The sequence below is a fragment of the Sturnus vulgaris genome, chromosome 2 (genome assembly GCF_052056855.1).
Source record: "Sturnus vulgaris isolate bStuVul1 chromosome 2, bStuVul1.hap1, whole genome shotgun sequence".
Classification (NCBI taxonomy): Eukaryota; Metazoa; Chordata; class Aves; order Passeriformes; family Sturnidae; genus Sturnus; species Sturnus vulgaris.
Window position 1 is genome coordinate 85,825,421 of NC_142244.1, and position 17,011 is coordinate 85,842,431.

At 45.2% G+C, this 17,011-nt stretch overlaps 1 protein-coding gene across 2 annotated transcripts; it reads right to left on the reverse strand.

Annotated features, from left to right (window-relative positions):
* Window positions 1–6,522: 6,522 nt before the first annotated feature.
* SHOX (SHOX homeobox) lies at window positions 6,523–16,625 on the reverse strand. Of its 2 annotated transcripts, none has more exons than XM_014891874.2 (5): window positions 16,256–16,625; window positions 12,895–13,103; window positions 8,368–8,425; window positions 8,197–8,285; window positions 6,523–6,768 (listed from the first exon to the last, which is right to left on the reverse strand). In XM_014891874.2, the coding sequence occupies exons 1-5, from the start codon at window positions 16,527–16,529 to the stop codon at window positions 6,523–6,525; spliced, it is 876 nt and encodes a 291-aa protein (XP_014747360.1). In that variant the 5' UTR covers window positions 16,530–16,625. The 2 variants fall into 2 exon arrangements, with proteins under 2 accessions (XP_014747360.1, XP_088016807.1); XM_088160681.1 differs by having other exon boundaries at window positions 6,523–6,772; window positions 8,165–8,285.
* Between the last annotated feature and the right edge of the window lie 386 nt (window positions 16,626–17,011).

The window sequence follows — 17,011 nt, forward strand, 5'->3', positions numbered from 1 at the left end:
TACCTTGCTATTAATGTTCCCTTTGGTAGTAGTTATTCTGAGTATCCGTTAACACGTGACTACAAATATTTATAAGTTTATTCATATCTCACTTTTACAAGATGTACATTCATATCATGTGATTCAACATAATACACTCCAAAAATGGAACTCAACATGTCTGGTGAATTCATGTAGGAGCATGCTGGCATAATTGAGACTTAAAAAAAGGTTGTTTGCTTGTTTCTTTTTCTCTTCCAGAATAACAAAGGGGTACAACCTTTTAAGATGAGTTAGGCTTGAAGATTTTTTTGTTTGTATGTTTGCTTCATTTTAGCAATCCCTGAAACGTCTGTAAATCAGACACACTGTGAGTACATAACCAAAATAATGCTATGGTACTGCAAATCGTACTGGCTGCTCATACTTTTGCAAAAGCAACAGGGTCTTAAAATATAAAAATAAATGCAAAGCATTGTCAAATTTACACTCAACAAAATTAAAATAGTACACATTTAGAATTTTCAAACAAAAAAATAAATAAAACATCCATATACATTAATACAAAGAAACAGAGATATTTGCCTGTCTTTGATGTAATTAATACATACCATAAGCCTAGAATCATGAAAGTACTGTCTTTCAATAAATATCTTCAGCTTCAAAATCTGATATTTTCTACATTCTTCAACTGATTTTAGTTATATATCAATTTCCAATATAAGGTGTATGAACTACATTATGCTTCAATTATTTATTGGACATCAGCAAATTTACTAAAATTAGGAACCAACTTTTAGCATCAAATCTGTCTAACAGAAAGAATTTGAGGGATATTTGGCATCATACCCCTTTTGAAGAATGCCTCAAACACCAAAGTCCATGGCCTTCCATTGACCCAGATAGAAATGCCAGCCAGCAAAAATAAGCAATATAAAATTAGCCATGGCACGACATTGACAGGGCCCATGTTGTACCTTCTAAAGAAGTGATTTAGAGATGCCATTTTACAAGCATGAGGCAGAAAGCAGAAGGCTCTATTGGTCTCTGAAGGACAAGAGATCACTCTCTGTAGCACACCACACTCCTTTCTATTTCTGTTTTAGTTTCCAAGCAATACCAGGCCTTCTCCAGCCCTATCACACCTAGCTGGAATCAGTAGAGATTTTCAAAGGATTGAATGAGAAGCTGATACCACGTTATCCACAGCTGTTTGAAAACTTTTTTGCCATGAAAATACTATCACATTAGGGAAAGAAAACAACAGAATGGGGCAAGAAGGTTGCTTACGGATGAAAAGTGGGACACTTAAACCATCCTTTTTAAAGAGAAACACAAAAAATTTCCAACCGCATTGGCTCTGTGCACTTTATAGAGTTGTGTAAAATTAGCACTTACAAGGACACCACCTGGATCATTAGATATTAGATATTATAAAAATAAACACATTTCTAAGAAAGACATGAAATCTATTTTTCCTATACTGTGAAAGATTTCCTCAAGCTGAAAGGAGAAAAAAAGCCTGCCATCTCCAAAGCAATAATGCCTCCGAAAACTAAAATTATCTGTTTCAAAAAAAAAAAATTATTTTGCCTAGCACATTTAAACAAGCAGAAAACATGCGTATTTCTTGTCACAAAGAAATAAATAAATCCATAATCTGGGTTTGCCTTAGGGATCTGGATTTCTGTACTACTACATGTCTATTTGATTTGAGCCAACAGTCCCAATGTGTCAATGTTATGTCAATTCAAAATCATGTCTTATTATTATTTTATAGGCAAACATAGGACTAAAATACATAGCAGATAAAGCATGCAAAGAACTGACATCTGTACACTTGGTCTGTGTGAAAAATTTATAGTAGGGGAAGTTGGAAATCAGAGTTTCCTAGCAATTTGTGCATGCTGTTGGGAACTTGGAAATTTGGTTTTAGTCTTAGCACTGACACAACTCAGCCCCATTGAGTCATAAACAAAATTCCCACTGACATACAGGGTTGGAGAATTGGACAATAACTTCATGTTCTGTGGAAATAACTCACAGGCACATTCTGACACTCCAAAAAGCATTCAATGTGACCTTTAAAACTTTTGCTGAAGTCAGATACAGAGCTTAAATTTCAAGTTCTGGCTATCTAAAAGGTTGTCTACCACCACAAAGCTCATGTCAGATTATGATCTGGGGGATGCTGCTACATTACAAAAACAAAAGTCATCATACTCAGTGCTGACAATGAGTGGTGGAACCTGGCTCTTCATTTATATGCCCTAATTTCTACAAAAATTGGGACAATAATTCTTAACTAGTTCATAGTGGGTGAGGATTAAATAATAGACATTTATACAGTGCTTTGCAAATGAACATTATGTAAGTGCTAAGTATTAGGATATTAACCAAAATGTCACTACATCTATATGACCCTATGAAGCAAAAAAACTTTCAGCATAATTTTTTTCACATATTTCCAAGTCAATAAAAATAAGCCATGTAGTCAACTGGCTATTTTGGTACAAATGAATGAAGTACTTTAACTTATTTGACAGTTTCAAAAAAACCCCAGAATCTATTCTTTCCATTATGAAGAGGCCCATTTAAGGCATGAAGCCTTTTTTATAGTCTTGTTTATAAATGTCATTATTCATTTGGCATTCATTCAAGTTATTTTTCAAATACCAGACAAATCTTCTCAGAAAGATTTTTTAACAATCCACATATGCTAAATGAAGGCCTCCTCCAAGGAAATTCTGCTCAGTGGCTGCTGTTTTGATGATCTTGGGCATCTCACACTTCTCAAATCAAAGATTACACAAAGATCAGGCTGGATGATGGTGGACAGTAAATGAGGCTTGGCATCCTGAGAATCTCAAACAATTATGATACTTTTAAACTTTAATTAGCATCTCAGGACCATGACTATGTTATCTTCAACCTCCAACTACTTAAGAAAACAATTTAAAAACAAAACAAACAAACAAAGAGAGACCACACATTAACAGAGATGGAGTAGATGCTTTGGTCAAAATCTCAACTTGTATGGATGACTAGAGCTCCACATGGTGAATGGAACCACAGTGACTTACACCAAGAGAAAAGTACAGTCCAACACATGGTAGGCCAGGTTTCTCATTTCTTTTTTTTTTCCAGGTGCCTCATTTCTTCCCAATGATGTAACGATGACAAGAAGAGGAGGTCACCTCCGTGCATTATCCAAAACAAGGCAAAGCTTTTACACCCCCACTAATGCAATTGGCCCTTTCAATGAAGCAAAGCAGAACCAGTTTTGGCAATAACCCCTACACAGTGCACCTTTTCATTTCCTTTCATGCCACGTGAAAAGCAAGAGCAGCATGAATCACCTTGGTTGATTCCCAGTAACACCCTGACCCTCTCCCCAGGCTAACCTGTGGTACCTCCCTTCAAAGCATGCTAAATTGATAAATCTTGCCAACTTCTTCCCTTCTGTGGTAGAGAGCAAGACTGTCCTTGAGACATTCATTGAAAGCACTCAGAAAAAGGTGAGACATTCATTGAAAGCACTCAGAAAAAAGTAAGAATATTTCATTCTGGAAACATGTATGCTACACTACCAGCCTTTTTCATCTTAGCAGGGAATTGTATTCATGTAATCACTGTGTTTTGAATACCATAAAGAAGTAAAATTTCTGAGAGAAATCTACAGGCGTTTTTCGCTGTGTTTGTATCTAGTAGAATAACAAAGGCAGAAAGTTATTCCTTTCCATACAAGGCGGATGCATACTGTATATGTATCCTGTAACACTTTGAGATCGGTAGCACTTCTCAGCCTCTCACTTGGATGTCTGAGAAAATTCATATCCCAACCTTACAACTTCAACAAGTTCATTCTGTGGAACTATTTGAGGGTTAAAATCACTCCTTTCTGAAAATCCAGTACAGGACTGCAAAATAATCATGTAAACCTTTCTCAAATTCTCAAAAGAGGATTTGAAAGGCTAGCAGTTAGATTAGAGGGACAGATAAGAAGCAGTCGCCATTCAGTGGATAGCTCTATGCCTTTGGTCTTCAATACTGTGTATCTAATTCCCCTTCCATGGCTGTGGGTGTCCAGTACAACAGGTTACTTACTTTAACCTAAACCATCTTTGTACTAATGTTTATTATTTTTCAGATCTGCATTTTAGAAGTGCTAGAACCACTCCAAATATTTGTCATTCTAGCCAGAATTTCATACATCATCATGGATAACATTTTATTTTCCAGACAATGTTTTGTTTCAATAATAAATTGTTAATTGCCTGAAATTTGGTCTGTATTTCTCAGCAACAAGTAATTCTACCTTACTATTTTGGCCTTGCATTAAAAACCTTCACAGTGAGGTAAAAAAGGCAGGTAACCGTTATCAGCCCCAGAAAATCCAAGACATTAACTTCTTCTCACATAATAAATCGAAGGGAAATGGCACGATTTTGATATTTCAGAAATTTAGTTTAGAAAATATCAACATCTGAAGGAGAAAAAAAAAAAAAAAAAGGAAAAAAGTCTCTAAAAATTATCCTAAGCATAAATTTTTGTCCTACAGTAATATTTGGATTTGATAAATATCAGCAAAAGCCAAAACTAGTAGTGGATTGCTAAACAAGACATAAAAAGCAGGCCTAATAATGGTGCTATTCATAGGATAACCCTCCATCAACACAGACCTTGGTAGCGAAGGCAACAAATAACTATCTTGTTAGATGAAGACAAGACCACTACTTGTACCTTCCTCTCTCCACCCCAGCAGAATTTTTTTTAAAAACCCCAAACCTAATTAGAAGTGAATAACAGAAAAAAGTAAAACTGGGGAGGAGGGTCAGTAAACCCAGTAAACTTTGGTAATATAATTTAAAGGACTTCCTTACACTCCATCCTTGGTGGATTTGTAGTATTACTTTGCTTAAGCATTAGCTTAATACTTGGTGTCCAAATCACAGGCAAAAATTAAAATGGCCAAATATTGAACTTGTCCTCTTCTACAGAATACTTCTATGGGTTGTTTTAATTTATTTAGGTTTGTGGTTGTTTTGTTTTTTACTTAAAACGATGTAAAAGTGTCCTACAGACTTTTCAGCTTGCTTCCCAGAAATATGGCACATTAAGTTGACTAGAAATTATAGTATCTACCTTTTCCCCATATGTGATACATATAACTTTATCCATTCCTAGAAAACTCGGACTGTCATTTTGGCAAGGAGCTGCAATGCACCAGTCTGAGCATAAAGGATTTAAGTTATGGATCTTGCAGAATTGGTTAATAACGGAATAAGTACGGCTATTTTTTTTATTCTATAATATTTACAGTATTGCACTTTACTGCACTTAATTGCATTTCACGAAAATTAATGCTGCATCAGTATTATGCCTTAAAACCATATGTCCATCTTTGTTGTATAATTCATTCTTTCTACATCCTGTAAAACAGTGAGATTCTGATTTAAAGATCTAGGCATTTTGGGGGGGAAAAAATGAAAAATTGACCTGTTTCTATGGCACAATACATCTCTTTGAGTTCAGGTAATTCTGGCAAAACAGGTGCATTTCTTAATGTTCCCATCTTTCAAGTTATCACCAACAATTAGTAAATTCTAGTCTCTCTTTTTTTTCTCCTTTCAAAGGACATAGCCATTTGAGACACACTTTTTTGTTATTGCTGCTCCTTTTTTTTTTCTTTTAGGAAAGAAAAGAAGGAAAATAAAAACCTGCCTTGCCTCAGATCTGAAATTCCACATTTAAATTCAAACCAGTTCTGCAGCAGCAGCAGCTCCTCAGTGATGGAAGAGATTCATGGCAGTGAAATAATACTGTTGGCAACAAAGAAATGTCATCTTTAATGGAGACCAGCCCCAAGGATTTATTATTTATTATTATTACTATTTGTTTTGTTTAGTTTTGTTCTAATATATTTCTGATCTTCAAAACGTGTTTAGTTTGACACATGCACAAGGTAGCAAAACTGACAGCAGCAGATGACGTTATGCCGGAGCGATCACTTTTGCCAGGGTCAAAAATCCGAAGTGTCCCCAATGTTCACAGATTAACATAATTTAGAGATCGTTTCCTTTCTTTTTTTTTTTCCTCTCTTTTTTGTGATTTTTTTTTTAACTCTCTTTTCTCTCTCCTCCCACCTACTTTGTCCTCCGAGGAGTCTCTGACCGGCGGGTGCGCGTTTGCCGCTCGCGTGTGTTGCGTCCCCACCGCGCCAAGCGGCGCCTCCCGGCCGCCGAGTCCCTGGGGCCGGCCGGGCCAGCGAAGCGGCGCTCGCAGACCTCGGGGAAGGGGAAAGCAATAAAAACAAGGAAAAAAAAACCAAAAATATATATAATAAAATAAAATTTAAAAAAAAAAAAAAAAAAGAGAGAGAGAAGGCGGCAGGGCGGCCGGAGCGCTCGCTGCTCGCCCTGCAGCCCGGGAGGAGGAGGATGAGGAGGAGCGGGGGAGCAGAGCGGCGGTCCGTGCGGGGCACACGCCCGCCCGCCTCGGGCACCCGGGGCGGGGTGTGGTGGGGGGATCGGGGGAAGCGTGTCAGAGCCCCAGGGCCTCGGCGTGCTTGCGGGCCTTCAGCCGCAGGTCGGCGATGCTGGAGTTCTTGCTGTTGCTCTTGGCGGCAGCGGCCACCACGGCGGCGGCGGAGGCGGACTCGGCCAGGGAGGCGATGGGCAGCCCGAAGGGCGGCGGCGGGAACATCAGGTAGGGAGCGTGGGCCGCCAGGTGCGGGTGCAGGTGCGGGTGCGCGTGGGCCACGCCCTCCAGCTGCAGCTGCGCCTGGACCTGGGCGGCGGTGCAGAGACACGGCGTCAGCCCCGAGCCCGCGGCCAGGGGCACACAGCACCCCCGGCCCACCCATCCCCAACCCCGACCCTTCCCAGGAGCCCGGCGGATGGAGAGACCAACTTGTGAGCGGAGGTCCCCCTGCAGTCAGGGCGGCAAACCTCCGCACCTTGCTCAACCAAGGGCACAGAGACACGCTTAACCCTCCTCCTGGTGGCTTTAAATAAATAAATAAATAAATAAATAAATAAATAAATAAATAAATAAGGCCCAATGCATGGGCGCCAACAAGTGCTAAATAGCTAAATTTCTTTTTCTTTTTTTTCAGGGATGTTTATACCTTGCTAAAAACTCTTTGGCCACGGGTCCCTTCTACACCCGGCTAGTGTTTGCTTTGGAGCTTTCTAGACCTACACAAACACATTGGGTTGACTGAGAGATTTCAGCTTCAGGTAGGTTCGGGGAGGAGTGGGGGAGAGTTTATTTATGTATTTAATTATTTTGGTCCAAATATGTCTTTTAAAAATCAATACAATTAATCTGTCAGGTCCACGTGTCCCCGAGACACAGAAGGTGGTGGAGGGTCCCTTCGGGCTGGAAAAAAATCAATTCCCCGATTAATTGACCACAAAAAAAAAAAAAAAAAAAAAAAAAAAAAAAAAAAAAAAAAAGGAAAAACCGGCTAGAAGCGGGAACGGAATTTCATCACCCTAGTCCCGGTTTTCCCCAGTGGCCTTCCCCGGGAGGGTGCGCTTCTCTGGGGCACAGAGCCGAGCCCCGCAGTGTCGTCGGTGCCTGCGCTCCGCCACTGCTCCTATGCTGGCTGACCATCAGAGTGGTAGAGCATTTGGGAGCAGGCTTCCCTCCTCCAGGGCATCCATCGGAAAAGAACAAGTCTAAACAGCCCGCCCGAGAACAAGGACAACTACAGCGCAAGGGTCGGCATAGTTTTTGCCCCTCACGTTTTCGCCCACCGGGTGAAGAGCCTCTTCCCGCGGCGCTCTCCGGCGCCCGCAGGAGCCCGGAGCCCCTGGGCTGCTCGGGACCGAGCCGCTCCGTCCCCGCACAGGGCGGGCGGGCTCGTCCGGGCACTCCAGGGCCCACCCCGCCCGGGGAAGGTGATGCGGCCCCGGGAGGCCAGAGTGGCCTGCGGGCGGCCCTGGGGCCCTGTGCCAGCCCATCGCACGGAGGCGGAGGGGCCCTTAGCCCCGCCGGCGCCTCCTGGGGACCCCCCGCTCTGTCCCTGAGCTGAGCGCTGAGCTCCCGAAAGCCGGGCGGGGGCTCCTTCATGAAGTTTTACAGCCTGTTTTTAATACGTGCCAACTTCTATATAAATGGCACTTGTAAACGTGTCCGGCTTCCTCCGGTGCAAACGAATGGGGGTCGGAGCTTACTGAGGGAAAGTAAAGTAAAACTGGAGCTAACTACCTGTTGGAAAGGCATCCTCAGGGCTCCCATATTCACGTAGGGGGCTACTCTGCAGGCGTCTAAATGGCTGGCGGTTCCCAGGATCACACCTGCGGAGAGAGACAGGGCCGGGTGAGTGGCGTAGGGGCCCCGAGGCCACCACCCCCCTGCCGGTCCGCACCCCTAGCCCACCTTTGTGCATCTGGTTTTCCTGCTTTCGGCACTTTGCTCTCCTGTTCTGGAACCAGACCTGTGAAAAGAAAAAGCAAACAAAAACAAAACAACAACCGAAAAATGGAGGTGGCCTAAGCAGCTGCTAAGGGAGCGTTATCTCAGGAGCTAGGGATGGAGGGGTGAGGCGAGTGACTGCACAGCTTTGCTGAGGTCTCCCCTCGGGTGCAGCCAGGGCACGAGCTCGACCCCAGGAGGAGTGAGCCCCTCTCTGTGCTCCTCAAGGGCTGTTCAGGGGAGAGGTCGTGCTTCTTGTTGTGGTCCCTCAGTTGAACCTAGAAGAAGGAAGCGCCCTCGCAGCCGCAGAGTCCGGGAGCCTGCCGCTCAGCACCGAGTCTCAGAGGGCCCCGTATCCCCTGGGCAGACAGTGGCGGTCTTTCTGCCGCCCATCGGAGCGACACTTACAGTAAGACCACCCGCAGGACGGGTGGGACCCTCGTACCCTTCCTAGTCATCTTAAGCAGCCCGGGAAGAGCCAGCGTGGACCAGGTCAGACTCCGGGATCTGGCCCCCAAGAGACTGGACCTCCTGCCCTCTCCCGAGCTGGGGTTGAAATCGATGATCTCTGACACCATGCGAGACACTAAACTTTCGCGAAAGAGTCTGAATCATTCCCTATTCCCTAAATGTTAAAGGAAACAAAATCCGCCTCTGCAGACTTCTGGCCAGACAAGAGCAGCATCTTTTGCAGGCTGGGATGTAAAGAAGTGCTTATGCCCCTACCCGAGGAACGCCTGTAATTCGATAACACTTCCCCAATTCCAGCCGTTCTCACTCAAACAATCGCAGAACTTTGCAGTTGCCACTGCGCTTCCCGTGCCTCTTTTCCAGGGGCATTTCAGACCTTCATTACTTTCCCCTTCCGCCGTGCTCGATTAACAACTCTCCCCAAAACATCGTCAGAAACGCGGGCCAAAATATTTTGCGGATCATTATCTTTATACCAAAAAACCTACCGAATATGGACAAACATTGACTTTCACCGCTGATAAAATCTTATGGCTAAGTAAACACCTACAACCTTTGATGTTCTTGCACTTGCCAAGAGATCATACGGTTAATTAATACTAACTGCACTTCCTACATCAAATTTTCCCTTCAAGCTTTCTTCAATTGCCTTAATGATGGTCATTTACAACGGAGTAATTAGTGCAAAGAAGGGCTTCCGAAGGCATTAATTACCTCGGGTACCTCAGTGATTTTCTTAAGTAGGAATTGGCCTTCTCTGATTTAGCGCACCATTTTTCCTGCCTAGGGTGTCTGTGGGGGAAGCGCGCAGCGGGCGACTGCGGAGCGCCGCGGGTGCGGACAGATCGACCGACCGACCAACGGACGGACGAACGGACGGACAGAAAGACGGACAGACAGACAGACAGAGCGACAGACCCACCCACAAGTCCTGGTTCCTGTCCCTGACAGCAGTCACCAGCGCAACCCTCCCCGCACTAAGCGGCACAAGCCTATTTTTCCCTACCAGCAATACCCAAATATTAACAACATGCATCGCTTCTCCTTTTAACTGAACCGTTAGGGATTTATATGCGCGTACATATGCATTTAAATATGAGCATGCAAAATATTATCTAGCTGTAGCTACAATAATAGATTTTTTTTTTTACTGTGGTAAATCCTTGTAGGAAATCTCCTTGTGTGTGTTCCCCACGTCCCCCCCTCTACCTCATACCCCCCCCCCCCCCGCCTCGCCAAAGCAGTGTAAATTGTCAGAAGAAATTTAAGCAGCGTTTAAACAACTTCTCTTGCAAATCAGAACATCTTTCAAACCGAAATCATATTTAAATCTGGAAAACGAAGTGCCCTTTCCCTTTAGCTACGAAAAAATAAGGTTATGAGGAATAAAAGTGATGAATTAGCCACTGCATTAAGCGATAATAAATCAGGCTTGGTGTGATTCGCGATCAATTCCAATTAGTCATGAATATGCTAAGTAAAGCACAGTACACTGTTTTAGACAGTTATTTCTTCATTAAGGATCACTCAGTGATTTCTTTCACAAATGCTCTAATCTGATTTCCTTTTGATTTCCATTAGAGACAGTGAATAATGACATTTAATTTAGCCCTGCACCATAAACCCAAAGATATTTGTTGTAATTGAATTACTGCCTGCTCCTCACTATGGTCTCATAACTTTCAATTATAACCCTGACAGCTGGATGATATGAGTTTCCAGTACAACACTAAAAATAAAAGGTTAATAAGGACTAGCTACCATAGGAGCTTCAATTTATTTACAGCAAATTTCCACGCTAAATTGAAACTATATCCTTTAACAGCAAGGGACAAGAGGTTCAGATAGGAATTAGAGAACAATTCTGAAAGTATTAGGAAAAAGCAAACAAACACCAACCTTTCCCTTTTCTGCCTTTTTCTTTTTTTTTCCTGCCCTTTTCTTTTTTTTTTTTCTGCTTCCACTTATTGATGGATATTATCTCTCTGCTTATTTCCTAATTAATTATCAATTTTTCCTCTTTTTCCTCTTTATATTTATTTTAGGGATTTTTTTCATCCACACAAACCTCTTTTATAAAATTATTAAAAACATTTTTTTAATCTCGGTCATAATCTCCTCCTGATTCTTTTTGGGTTTTGTTTTGGTGTCGGTTTTTTATTATTATTATTATTTTTATTTTGTGTGTGTGTGTGCTTTTTTAAGATCTGTAAGCACTTGAAGCACCAATTTTCCTTTAACTATGAACATCCTGTTAAGGTGCTCCTCAGTAATAAAGTACTTGAAAGAAAGAGTGCAGAATTCAATTACAAGTAATTTATTTTTATAGAAACAGTACATCAAGGCCTTGGAAAGATATTACAGAGCCCAAGTAAGAAGATCTGGGAAGATGACATAAGAGTTGATGTCCCCTTCAGCAAAAGTTTAATCTTTTCATTAATTTATATGGTGTGGTTAGATCAATCTTCCAGAAGAAAGTAGGCCAGCAGCACTCTGAACCCCTGCAATATTCCCTGCAAGCTGCCATTCCTAAGGCATATACCCAGCATCATCCCTTGCCCTGCTCGGTCTGTACTTAGTCACAAGAGCTGAAGGGAGAATAAAACCTTGAAAGAAGACCAAAAAAAAATTAAAAAAAAAAAAAAAAAGAACGAAAGCAACTTAGGTACTCAATTTATTTCAGGATTTGCCTCCAGGAGACAGTTGTTTAAAGCGAGGTAGTGGCTTGCTCAGGCAAATGCTGGCTGAGCAGTGTGCTGTCTGCTTGCTCTCCACGGTTAAGGAGGGGCTCAAACAGACCCCTCTCCCCACTCCATCTCGGGGCCGTGTTTCTCCACTTCCCGCTGTGCCCTGGGAGTGAGGTCAAGGCATGGAGGCCTCCATCTATGCCCACAGAGCCATACCCATGCCTGTGTGCAACCACCCGCACACTCCTATAGGCAGATATACATATACATGGGCATCTCTTTTCTCCAGGGTGTGAAGGCGTTTATTTCAGTGGAGGGGTTGACTTGGTGACTTTTTCTGCTTGACTTTTAGTTTGGTTTGTGTCTGTTAGACCAAGTATAGAATTTTAATCCAAGAAGAGATTTCCTTCAGGTTTCTCCTGTTCTGGGCCTGCTCAGAGAGCTACAGGTTGATATTTTTTCTAGGTAGATTTTTGTTAATTATTTCTATGTTAAGGAGGTTTTTTGTTTGGTTGAGGGGTTTTGTTTCTTTTAATATGACATCTGTTTTGTGAAAGCATTCCCTAGTTGGCTTGGGGGAAGAGGTAGTATTTTTCCTCTGCATCAAACTGAAAATCAAATTTAAAAATAATCGATGTGGAGCCACCCAAACAGACAGCTCTGGTGGCCCCAGGACTACAGCAACCCGAACCTATTTTCAAGATTTTGAAGCCTAATTGGCATTTAGCTGTCTCTGAAGCGGGATGGGAGGGACGGGGGGAACCTCCACCAGATGGGGTGGCATGCATTCATACGCTTGCTGCGCGAATCGGAGCCGGCACCTTTCCCCCGGCTCTGGCTAATCCTGTCCCTCAGCACCCGAACTGTCTAGCCTTATTCAGGCGATTGTTTTCTGGCCTTTTTCCTTTTTTTCCCTATAATGGCCCCATAGTAGAAAAAGCGGGAAGAAAGTAAGGATTAAGGGAGAGTAAATGACACGTTTGCAAGGGGAAAAAGGAATTAAAAAAAAAGAAAAAAAAAAAAAAAGAAAGCTGTTGTTCAGTTATTAGAGACTTGTCAACACTATTACCACCCAACCACCCTACCCCATACACATACAAAAAAAATTTTTTAAACCGCCTTCCTAGGAAACGCTAGACACGGACAGATATTCCCAGAGCAGAATAACTGTTTGGCAGGACAGGTACAGCAGACTTGCAAACAGCTTTCCCATCACACGTGTCACCTCTGCCTTCACTTCCCCGTTCTGCATGAAACGGGGCACTGTGCTAGGATCCGCTGGCAGTTAGGAAGTGAGGTGAGCACGTTTTCAGGAACAGAGCCTTTCTCTTACCTGAACCCTAGCTTCAGATAGTCCCAGCCTCTGGCTTAGTTCCTCCCTCATGAAGGCATCCGGATAGTGAGTCTCATCAAAAAGTCTTTCCAGCTCGTTCAACTGCTCTAGTGTGAAATTGGTTCTGCTTCTCCTTTGTTTAAGCTTGGTCTGTCCGTCCTCATCTTCTGACTTCACATCTTCCCTCTTCTCTTTGCATTCGTAGATCCCTGCCGGGAGGGGGAAGAAGAAAACGACGCTGAACCTCCCCTCGCACCTCTTCGAAATTCTCTCACACAGGGCTCTCCCTCCTCCCCTCTTCGTCCCCAAACTCAGCACAACTTGCGGGTGCAGCTGGCAGGGGGCAGGAGGTGCCCGGGCAGGCCCCGGAGGGACGAGAGGGGCTGAGCTCCGCTACAGGCTCCGCTCCGGGCAGGGGGCAGCTCGCCCGAGGGCCCCAGGGAGGAAGGGAGCCGCGCTGCCCTGCCTGTCTGATGCCCTATCAGAAAAACTATACAGATAAATATCGTTTTCTTTTCTTTCCAGGCTTAGGGGAAGCCGTGCCGCCCGTTGGTATGGGCAGTTCGGGGAAGGGGTTGGTAGGAAAACCGCCGGCCCCCCGGTACCTCCAGGCAGTGGGAAGAGGTGGGGGAAGGGGTTTCTCCGGCGACGTTTTCTCCCAAAGAGGGTTACGCAAGAAGCTCCCTAGCGCTGTCATGGTGAAGCCACGGTGATAGTATTCGTCTCGTAAAAGAAACTTTCCCTGGGCATGAGACAGAGACTGCCCGTCTCTCTCCTCCTTAACAGCCATCTTTCCCCCAAAATACCTGCCAGCGGGTCGAAACCCCGGGGCGGCGGACACGCGCGGCCCTGTGCGGGACAGCGGGCTCCAGGGCTATGGGCCACTCCCAGCCCCTCCGGAAGAGCAGGAACCTTCCCAACCTTCAGGGACTCCAACAGGGCCCGTGGAGAGCTTGCATTCTTGTCCCGGGCAGGGGGGAGGCTATGGGGATAACGGGTAAAAACGTTCCCCTTTTCTATCTTGGGTAGGGAGATTTCTTTTGCTTTGGCATATTATTTCCTACGTTTTTATTATTATAATTTTTTTCTCCTTTTCCTTAATGGCGGGAGGCCTAAGGCTCTGTCCTTCTTTTAAATCCAGCTAACGAAAATAGGAAGAGATTCTGGAGCGAGGGACACCACTTTAGGCTGAATCAGCTCCCCGGGATCCCCTGCCTGCCTGGGGCTCCCCGCCGGGTGCGCATCCAGCGCGGGCACCAGAGGAGTCCCGGGACGACCCTGCTCTGACTGCCTCCTTTGTCGTGCCTCACCTTCTGGGTGGTGTGGATTTGGAGGGGGGGTTGCATCTGCGGATGATCCCTAATTAATTCCCCTTTGGCCTCACCAAGTACACAGGTATTATATACATACATACGTATGTATACAAGCACAGAGAAATGTGAGCGTGAATATATATTAACCTATATACTTAGGGGCACCCCAAAATGTAAATTATAAACTGCAAATCGTAAATTAATTAAACGTAATAAAGCGTCCTGAACTGCATCTGGGCTTAAGTAAGGCCGGACCCAAGCCGAAGCATTCGTTTTCACTTCCAAAATGAAAACTGTCCCTGGCCATGATCGTTCCCCCGGGCTCCAGGCTGATACTGGCTGCATAAAACTTCGGGAAGGGTCAGGCCTCCGGATGGGGATATTCGCTGGTTGGTTTTAATGGCGTTTTGTTCTCATTTCTCCTGTAAAGGGAATCCCTATGAAAAGACGAGGGTGCTAACCCAGCAAATGCCTAGGGAAAATCAGTCGTGTTCAAAAGCTGTCTCTTTTCCGAGGCTATAGCATGTCCGTGATAGGTGTAAAATATTAACTAGCATATCGGTGGGACTGAAATCACACGCTGGAATCAGTTGAAATTAGACTGAAACCTGGCATGAATTTAAACTGTCACAAGCATCTCAGCTCTTTCCAACTCCTCCCTTCCATCCCCACCCCCAGCCCCTCTCCGTAGATTAGATTAGCTAAACATACAAGCCAGAATTTCGATTCACGGGGAAAAGGGAGAGTAGTAGAGGGGGGTTTTTCGTTCATTCTCATTCTATTTTTAATCCCTGAAGCATGCCCTGCTTTCATTTTTTAAAATCGTCTCCTGGGCGAATGATTCTCTTAAACTGAACCTTCTTGTTTTTCAATCTCTCGACCAGAGAAGGAAAATAAGCAGAGCTGAGTGGTACTGATTTATGCAGAAATATGGGTACCCGAATACATGATTATACCCTGCTCGTCTGTTTAGGGAGCAGGTAGAAAAGAGGAGGATATTAAATAAAAGTTTAGGCAGTAAATTAAATCTCCCAGTGTTATATTAAACAAGATCAAACAGTAGGAAACAGCTGAAAGGCTGCTTGTTGTTCCCCAACCTATTAACCAGTTTTTATTACCCCAAGCTAGCCAGTAGCTCCCCAGGCAGGTCCACCTGTCTAACTTGCCTAGAGACACTTTCTCAACTTTCTAATCCCCCCGTCCTTTTAATTCTCTCCTTCCCCTGTGAGCCTGTGAGGGGTTTTCAGTCGTCTTGCTTTAAAAAATATATTTTTTACAATTGTTGTTATTGCTTAGAGAAGGGATAGCGTTTTGCCGCTCGGTCGGCGGCGTGCCGTGCTGCCCTGGCCCAGGTGAGAGGACTGGCAGGGGACCGGGGACCAGTCGGCCGGGCCGGCCGGTGCCTCTCGCCGCAGCGATGTTCTGTCTCACCGGGTCCGGGCAGCTGCCCCACAGCCAGGCTCCTCTCCTGCTTCTCGTCCCCGCTGGCCGGAGCCTCTGAGTAGGACAGGCTGACCGACCCAAGACAAAATGTCCAGAGAGAGCCCTCTCCACATCCCGCTTTCTCCCAGAACAAGCAGCAGCATCCTGACGGCCCGGAAGCAGGAAGAACAGGTCTCCTAAGGCATTAAAACTCCCCGGACAAGGTTTCCTCGTACAAAAATACACAGATAGGCAAAAACGTCTGACGTGCTGCGCTGCCCCCTTCCCCCAGGCGAGAGAACGCCTAACGCACCGGATCGATTTCGGATGTGAACGGGGGCTAGCGGGGGGGCAGGACCGAAGTTGTGACTTATTTTTCACGGCAACGCTCACGTTATGCATGCAGGAGTACGTGTTCCTAAGCCCACGTTCCCGCCGCGGCGGGAGGGAGGTGACCGCGGGAGAGAAGCAGGATGCGGGAGGTGATCCCGCTCGCCCCGCCGGGGCCGGAGCCAGGGCCGCGCTGACCGAGTCGCCCCCGCTGCAGAGAGCCAGGGGTGGCCGGGGAGGGGACAGGGGCTGCGGGCGAGAAGCGCGGGGCGGAGGGCTCCCAGCCTTGCTCTTACCTTCCGCTGTCCTGCCCGTGTTGAACTCCTTCAGTTTGTCCTTGTCGCTCTCTACGTGGTCTTTGAAAAGATGCACCGGGCAATGGTTGCTGCTCTCGGTCATGTCCTGCAGGTTAGAATCAGAGTTTCCAAGCTCCCTAGACCGAGCCAACCCACTCTCCAAAACTTCCCTGTACGTGATCGTCTCCTTCTTGTTGCCGCTGCCACTGCCGCTGCTGCTCTCTTTGCTTTTCTGGTCAAAAGATTTGGATACAAAAGCCGTAAGTTCTTCCATGGCTGCCCGGTGATCTTATCCACAGAGATCCACTTGTTTTCAATCGGAGATGTGGCCGTCCTCCGCACGCTGTTTTTGCACGTAGAAGATGGGCTGTATAGGGTTAGATCACTCCTGCTGTTATTTATGCCTTTCAATTTGAGATCACACTATTTATACATGGCTACCTCAGCCCAACCCCCAGCTCTCCCTGTCTCCAGCAATTACTGACTGCTCCATAGTCGCAGGCGGACTCCGAGCAGCTATCTCCCCCACCTCAGTCCAGCAATTGGCTTTCTTTTCATTTCATCACTCTTTGGCATCTTTGCACCTTGATTTAGGGAGGCAAAGAGGCAACAGCGAAAAAGAGGGGGGGAGAGGGAGAGAGAGAGAGAGAGAGGGAGAGGGAGAGAGAGAGAGAGAGAGGAATAAAAGGGAGGGAGGGGGGAAGAGGAAAACATGAAAATAGGTATCTACATTCTGTAAATGGGTTGCAGAAATGA